The sequence below is a fragment of the Pocillopora damicornis genome, chromosome 13 (genome assembly GCF_964200805.1).
Source record: "Pocillopora damicornis chromosome 13, jaPocDami1.2, whole genome shotgun sequence".
Taxonomy (NCBI): Eukaryota; Metazoa; Cnidaria; class Anthozoa; order Scleractinia; family Pocilloporidae; genus Pocillopora; species Pocillopora damicornis.
The window spans coordinates 2,722,001-2,730,238 of NC_142682.1; the positions used below are offsets into that span (position 1 = coordinate 2,722,001).

General features: G+C 38.9%; 2 protein-coding genes across 2 annotated transcripts; both read left to right on the forward strand.

Moving 5' to 3' along the window:
• The first annotated feature begins 2,823 nt into the window (after positions 1-2,823).
• On the forward strand, positions 2,824-4,589 carry LOC113675079 (metalloproteinase inhibitor 1). Its single transcript, XM_027191611.2, has 2 exons — positions 2,824-3,020; positions 3,647-4,589. The coding sequence occupies exons 1-2, from the start codon at positions 2,906-2,908 to the stop codon at positions 4,213-4,215; spliced, it is 684 nt and encodes a 227-aa protein (XP_027047412.2). The 5' UTR covers positions 2,824-2,905; the 3' UTR covers positions 4,216-4,589.
• Positions 4,590-6,888: 2,299 nt separating this feature from the next.
• On the forward strand, positions 6,889-8,159 carry LOC113675085 (metalloproteinase inhibitor 1). Its single transcript, XM_027191619.2, has 2 exons — positions 6,889-7,058; positions 7,437-8,159. Exons 1-2 carry the CDS (start codon positions 6,950-6,952, stop codon positions 8,036-8,038), a joined length of 711 nt encoding a protein of 236 aa, XP_027047420.2. The 5' UTR covers positions 6,889-6,949; the 3' UTR covers positions 8,039-8,159.
• Positions 8,160-8,238: the final 79 nt, after the last annotated feature.

Consider the following 8,238-nt stretch of genomic DNA (forward strand, 5'->3'; position numbering starts at 1 on the left):
CTCGTTGAGTTAGTATCAAACAACTAATCTCATCGATATCAGGTAAACCTTTTGATTGGTAATCTTGGAGTATGATGGTTTATGTGTGGGTTTTAGCTGGGATAGACAGACGTTGTTTAAGTTGAGAAATGAACATTACAGAGTATTGTTGGAGTTAAAGACTATCTAAACAATGATGCGAGCCTGCCTTGTTTCTTTTTTACGACATATAGCGGAAATGTCATAGAAATTCGTTCTGCTTTGGAGATTTTAGGTAAAGCACTCGGAATGTTTACATACCTAGGATATGGATTTGCCGAACTACAATCTATTTGTGGTCTTCTGGATACTTATTGGAGACTTATCACTCTAAGTGGTTCCTATTGTTTGTTTCGTAAAGAAAAGATGGGATCACACGATCTCCTGTTTGTTTTCCTTTCATACATCAATAAAGAAATTAAAACTCCCCGGAAAGCTTAAGAAAAATGAAATACCTTATTTAGGAAAACTATTTCGAAAGCATTTTTTCATTTCCAGGTCTTCAATTACAGCATAAGCTTACATAATGATGTGATGATGTAAAAACAGTGACTCTTCCTTCTCGATTTATTAGATTCGCATCTTTCCACGATTTGTTTTCCTGCCAAATAATAGCTGTTACGCACATATCAATCAATCCCGCAGACGTCTTGCTGAGCAGATCTATGTCTGAAAGCACGAGTGTCCGTGACTCAAATGTCATCAAATCGCACACGTCCATTCTGATCTTCGAACCTATTGAAAACTCGGCGTCTATTTGGGCAGCACAGGCTGAAAAAAAAGTGACCTTTCTTCCTTTCTGTGTTTCAATTACTTTCAGCTTGAGCGTGTGAGCATGATGGAATTCGCATTATCTTGCTTTTATGGCAATACAGAAGGATACCTAAGAGAGAGGCTTACTGTTGTATAAACACATCAATAGCTTTTAAGAGTCTCGGAAGAGTGTCAAATTAAATACTTGAGAAGGGAAATCAGTAAAGATCGGCGGTCAGTTTACAAACATATTCTAACGCAAATGATCTTGTAAACCTAAAATTACAAATTTATGATATAAGAAGACTGACGAGAGAGAATCCCGTGTTTCCAGAGTGTTTTCACGCAAAGAATTCCTTATACCTCTAGCAGCAAAATTAGTGCGTTTCGCTGCATGTGACAAGTGCCAGGAATGTATATACATTTTTAGACAAGAAAGTCTCTTTCTTTATTAGGAGTGGTCTTGAAAAAAACTATTTTGGCTCATCATTGGTATAGTACATCAACAGCAGTGTGTTGTTCCAGCTGTTTATGTAATTTAGGCCACATAGCTCTAAAATGAGGGGGTGATGAACAGGCGTACGTGTTGCAGAATTCAAATAACATTTTTTAATTAGAGCTGAATTGCGGTCAGATATGGAATTAGCAGACTTGATTAAGAACATCTGTTAACTATTTAATTCCCTGATCAAATTTGAAATTCTCCTTACTGTCAATCATGCAATTCTTATAATCTTAGTTCAGAGAATTTAGTATTAGATCAACTAATTATCCCCAAATTGATATTATTCTTTATTCCCATCACTTATCTGGTTGATATTGTATCCGTATTGTAGGGAGAAATTCTGTCTTGGTCACTCATGGGGATAAAGGGTTTAAGACAGCTCGTGAAACAGCCACAATTAAGCCAAACTATTGTTAAAGCTTCTAAAATAGCATATTAGCAAGCGCCAGAAAAATAAAACACAAAAACACAGACTCCCAGTTGACTCTGAACGGAACGTGCCCTCGGATTAACTTGGATAAATTCTGCTCGTTGGAAGAAAGTTAAATGTACCGGACGTATAGGCTTGTGTTTTTCAGCAGAGTGGGAGTAGGCCGAGGGTCAAAGAATCCAAAGTTATATTCAATTGTGTTCTTCTTACAAATAACTACTTCAAATTAACCGAAACCAAAATTAACCAAATCAAATTGTATATGAAACTTAGTCCATGAAGTGATGTGAAATTTTGTTTATTTTCTTGTAAACCGACCTAGATTGCGCCATGAGTTTTCCAGCACTTGCCCAAATGATAGGAAATCCTTTCAGAGACAGTGCGAGAGAAGCAATTAATCCACAATCATCGATCATGGCGAAGATGCAAGTGGGTTTCCCTTGCGACTGAAACGTGCCATCCTATTCAAAAATGCTTGATTCAGGAAAACGTTTTTCATGTGCCTAATTGTGTGACAAAACAGCGATAAGAACAGAGATCGGTTTTGTTTTCCCGTAAAACGTGCCTTCCTGTTTGAAAAGTTAATTGTACTAAAACATTTGGCATATGCGTCACTGTTTTTTCGGTACTTCGTAAGTCAATTTACTCAGGTAAGCAGGGTTAGTATTTTCAACTGGGTGAATAACGTAGATTGGCCTCCGAGTTTAAAAGCTGACGTTTCGAGCGTTAGCCTTTTGCCAGAGCGAAGCCCCTTAAAGTGCGTAATAGAAGACCACTAAATCTATTTTTAATTTTTTTTTCTCGTGAATACAATTCAAGGTCACCATTTGACGATTAAAAAAAATAAACAATAGCGCTTGAAATACATCCCTAAAATTTTTGTCTTTCCAAAGGTCAGGGAAAAACCTCTTAACACACGTGTTGCCAGAGACTCAATCTGACTGCGTGCGCGTGAATGATTTGTCACGAGCTGGAATTTCACCGGAAGTCAAACAGCGGTTAACAATTGCATCATCAGAAGTATTTACGTAACAAGTTTGACATCCTTCTGTAACCCACCCACACAACTCCCGTTGGTACAGGAATCACATAAGGACGGACTTAACTTGTTTCTGTCAGGCAGACGTGATTCATCAGCTGAAGTAACCACACTCTTACTGAACATCAGCGGACGAGAGTCAGAGCAGAAATTGTGAGCCATGGAAGTTCATGCATGTCTCTTGGTGGTCTCATACTTATTGGCGTCCTGTCATGCCGGCCTTATTCAAAAGCCTTTGGAGCATCCTCAGCAGGTTTTTTGTAAAGCAGACTTTGGTGAGTTTTGCGCTTCATTGAAAATTTTAAGAGATCATGGTTCTGTTAAAGTAGCAATGACCATGTGTCAGTTTAGGGTTTATAGGGATCCCAGGCTCCTGTTTTATGTTGCAATATTCAATCGACAGCCGGCCCGGTTGAAAAGGGTCCTATGACGGATTTGAGTTCATCATTCAACTTATAAGGATTCAAGAAGGAAAGCTTAAGTTTTGGAGCTCAACACCAGGGATTCCTGCCACAAGTTTATTTGTCTTTCAGAATTGTCTCACCCAATTAAGCGTTAAATGGTCAATGAAAAATTAGTTTCAAATTGTCGGGAGAACTGAAAAAGGAATCAAAGAAGCTTATGCGTGGCATACCATAACAAGAAAGTGGTAGATCAAGGCAGATGAAATTTGAATAAGTTTAAAAGTTACGAACCTAAATTTGCACCAAACATCTGTAATAATGTCGCTTAGCTTTGAAAATAAAAAAACAGGCGTGCGACCTACGCTGATTTGCTTATGAGCCCGCGATTTTGGGAATAAATATCCTTTGAACTGACGAAGTTCAATGCTGTAATTTGTTATTTAACGAAAGGGTCTACATATTGCAAAGTTTTCACGACACTATCTTTTCCATCACAGTTATACGTGCCGATGTTGTGTCGGGACCTGAAACAGATCCGGAAGGTCACTATGAAGTTTTCAGCATAAACATCACGGAAGTCTTCAGAGGATTGTCACGCGGACCTGCCCTGAACGCTACCAAACTTTACACTCCCGGTAATATGTCGACAGAGAGAGTGACTGGCCCTTATGGGATCAGAGCAGGCGCTGAGTACCTTTTGCACGGCGAAATTTTGAAAGGTGTAGGAATGTATACGAGATTCTCCTCATTGCGGAAGGAGTGGAATAATGTGATCCCACAAGAGAGAGAAAAATTTCAGTATTATGAAGCCGGATGTCGTCAATGTCAGTTGAAACTGTGTGGTGAAACCGACCTAGAATGTCAGAAAAAGTTGCCCGGATGTGAGATGAAGGCAAATCAGTTAGCCCCCTGGCAGTTCTTGAAATCGTTTTGCTGGCATTGGTATGAGCACTGTGAAGTGGATGCAACTGGTGAGCAGTGTTACTGGAAGAAAACAGACGAACCGAAAGAATGCGAGGAGAGCAATCCTTCTTCCATAAATAGCTTTCAAGGCGTCGAGGCATGAAATATGAGCAGATGGGAAAAAAACTTGTACCTTCAAATGAGACTTAAAAATAAAATAAAAATACGATATTATTCGGTGCTTATAAATTGCCAGTTCAATGTAAACTTAGATATACCTTTCATAGGAATGATGTTAAGTTGTATCAAATAGATATCTGTGAGAGCTGTAGACATCAAAGTAAATCAATTAAAGCTTTTAAGACGAAGAATGCTTCTCAAGATTCTTTTTTATGATCGATATTGACAGCCAAGGGAACTGTGTACAACTTTAAGGAAAGTAAATATGGAAACTCATATCTTATCAATTGGGTAAAATATCACGAATGCATAGAAATACGACCATAAAACAAAACATTTCTATTTCTTGGGCTAAAATCTTTGATCGAGTTTTGTCTCATCCGTTTATCACAGCAACTCTTGTGGGAAAAGGTTACCCGTTTACCTTAACTCCTTCCATCTGAACTCAGGCGAAACCTCTCGTAGCATTAATTATGAAGATGGGGAATGAAGGGGGTGGGGTGGAGAAATCCGTGTGTACTCATGACACTCATTCTGAAAGGGGTGGGGTGGAGAAATCCGTGTGTACTCATGACACTCATTCTGAAAGGGGTGGGGTGGGGAAATCCGTGTGTACTCGTGACACTTATTCTGAAAGGGGTGGGGTGGGGAAATCCGTGTGTACTCGTGACACTCTCATTGTGACATGATAATGCTTACGATAATAATCTTGATTATGATAATGAAAATGATGATATATAACAATACATGACATCATATTGGATGAGTTTTGAGTGATAGCATGAGAAAATAACGGTGATAGATTTCGTTTACATTCCTCGGATTCGCACTTTTTCGCAATCTGAATTTCTAGTTTTGTATCTTATTGACTTAGAAAAAATATTCTCACGGGAACCTCAATCCCTCCTCCTTTGCAATGAGGTCTATCGCCGTCTTTTGAAACGGGTTTGTTCTCAATGGAGCCAAACACTGATATACTGGCCATTATTTAATCTCGAAGAGTGTGAAATTAGGGTCAAGAAAGGATATTTATTTAAAGGTCCGGGTTTTATTCTGGGTTAGAATAAAGTGACCCATCCAGCCGGTAATCAGTTTCTATAACATGAAGCCACTAAGAATATGAAGGGGATGCCATTTTATTGCAAGGTTACACCCCAGCATTTCCGAAACAGTTCCTTGGCTCCCATTAACACACACGGGTGGAGAGAGGCGCTTTGCGTAAAAAGTCTCGCGCATGGATTCGGCCAGGTCTCGAACCCAGACTTCATGACCCGGTCTCTGTATAGATTGGCGGTCAGCTGGTTACTAACACAAGTGCCATATGCATATTAATTTCATAAAGAACTAGAATTGGGATTTTTTTTTTCTTGTTTACGCCTAAAGGATTTCGCAAACTTGTGGCAGCCAAAATGATTCGTCTGACAGCCTCAAGTGCTATGAAATAGTAATTCATCCTCAGACGAGAATCTCTATTACTGAGGCAACAGTTAGTGTTATCGAGTTACAAAAGCTACGTCAATTATTTGTTTTGCTGACCGCCAATAGCTCTTTTCTACTTGAAGAGAAGTGCGTTATTCCGTCTGTTTGCAATTCAATACGGGCCAGACAACCCTCAAGTGGCTTTTGTGGTTGTTGTAGGCGGGAAACGGGTTTCAGAATAAAAATAATTGGGGCTTGCTTGTAACTGAATTGTGGTCAAATATGGAATAAGCGGACGTGAATAAAACATAAAGCTTTCAGACAAATCTTTAATTTAAAACCTATATAACAGCCTATTTATAAGCTTTAAAAAAATCAACAAAAACACGGAATACCAGTTGGCTCCGATCCGAACGTGCCTTAGCTTACCTTTAATTTATTCTGCTCGTAAAAGAATCCTAGAGTCCAAAGACGTAGACTGTTTTTACGTAGGAAAGTAAGCGGGTATATGGCACGTTTTGTTGACAAAACACCAAGAGAAACCCCTTAACACACTCAGAGCTGAGTATAACTAAATGTATATATGACAAGACTGTTTCAATGTTTCTCTATAAAAAACCTCTCTACAAATGAAATTGGGTCTTTTTCGTTTTTTGTTTCTTTAAGTGGTTGGGAAAGGACGTGACTTCCTACTGAAATTCTAACTCATTTTACCATTTGGCACGTGCGTGACTTCGTAAACCCTAAGAAACTTCTGCCAAACGAAAGCACTGGGGAGAACGATCTTTTTTCCTTTGGCTTACACGTTTAAAAATATCAAACTTACAAAAATATCTGGCATTTCCGTGAACTTGACCTTCGTGAATTCGTAACTCCATTCGCCGTAGTAGCTAAGCCTTTAGCATATAACAGCAGATGAATTCATCTTGGTTTTTTCTTTCCTTCTCTCGAGAAAACAATGTGTGTTCATCAAGATATCCGTCTTGAATAAATTGCTTGAATAACTTCCGTAAAGAGGCACTGAAATCCGTATGAGCGCGTCGCTTAAGGTGTAATTTGTCTCCATCCAAGTGGAGGGCTTGTCCCAACCTAGAATGTTCGGCGGAAGTCGGGTAACAGTCAACATTTGTATTTCGAGTTATGATATTTTCGTGTCCACTTTAAATTCCTCACGGAATCCGCCCACCCAACTCCCAGTTACACAGGATATAAATATAGACGAACCGTCGCTTTTCTCAATCAGCCAAAGGTGATTCAAGAACTTCAACAGGCGAAAGTCAAAACAGAAATTGGAAGCCATGGAAGTTCACCCGCGTCTCATAGTGATGTTATGTTTGATTGCATCTTGTTATGGAGGTATCATTCAGTCGGAACATCCCCAACTAGCTTTTTGTAAAGCGGATTTCGGTGAGTTTATAGAATTTTTGAAGATCCTTAGAAATCATAATGCTTTTAACAAGTTGTAACTTAGAGTTGTAGATCAAAAAATTCACAACTGAGAAAAAGCACAACTTGAAACTGTCCTGGTTAGATTGAATTTGGACATTTATGTGCATGTTCCAGGATGGTAAAAGAAAAAACATTTGACTTCGGATTGTGCGTGTAAGTTTTCACGTTTTTCAATGGGCTTAGAGAAAAAAAAAAAAAGGAGAGAGAGAGAGAGACAAAGGAAAGTGTCAAGTGTCGGAAATGCCATTGTTTATTGACGTTACCGGTATTTTTTCATTATCTAATTATTATTATTGATATCATCTAATTTTTATTATCATTATTATTATTTTACAGTGATACGTGCCCACATCGATTCGGGACCTGAAACAGAGGGTAACTATTTTGTTTTCAAGATAACCATTAAAGAAATTTTCAAAGGGTTGTCGCTCGGACGTCAAGGTAAGGCCTTCGGTTTGCTGGAAACAGAATTCAAGACGAAACTTTACAGCCCCGACGACAGCACGTCTGATAAAGTAACCGGACCATTTGGGATCAGAACGGGAGTCGAGTACCTCTTGTTTGGGGATATTCTGCACGGCGGGAGGCTGTTTACGAAATTCTCCTTTCTGCGAGAGGACTGGGACACAGTGACTCCACGAAAAAAAGCAAACCTTCGGGGGTACTATGAGGCCGGATGCCGTCAATGTCAGATCAGGCCATGTGGTGAATCTGACTTGGAATGTCGCAAAAAGTTACCTGGCTGTGAGAAGAGAGCGACCCAGACTCCGTACTTGTATCAATGGACGCTTCTATCGAGGTGTTGGAAGCAATTTGAGCACTGCGAGGTTGATGCAACTGGTTTGCAATGTTACTGGAACGAAACAAGGGAATCGAAACGATGCAAGGAAAGAAACTCATTGCCCCTTCCTTTTAGAGGCAATTCATATGATGCATAAACAGCTGAACTTGACCTAACTATTATCTTCAAATGAAACTAATTAATTTGTAGTTTTGCTCTGGTATTTTTTGAAGTTATTATTCACTAAGTTACTGCTTTTAAACATTTTATTGTAAAACGTGTTAGAGTTTTAGAATAGAAATGATTGTATTATTATTATTACTATTATTATTATTAACTAAACAAGCACTTTTTGCA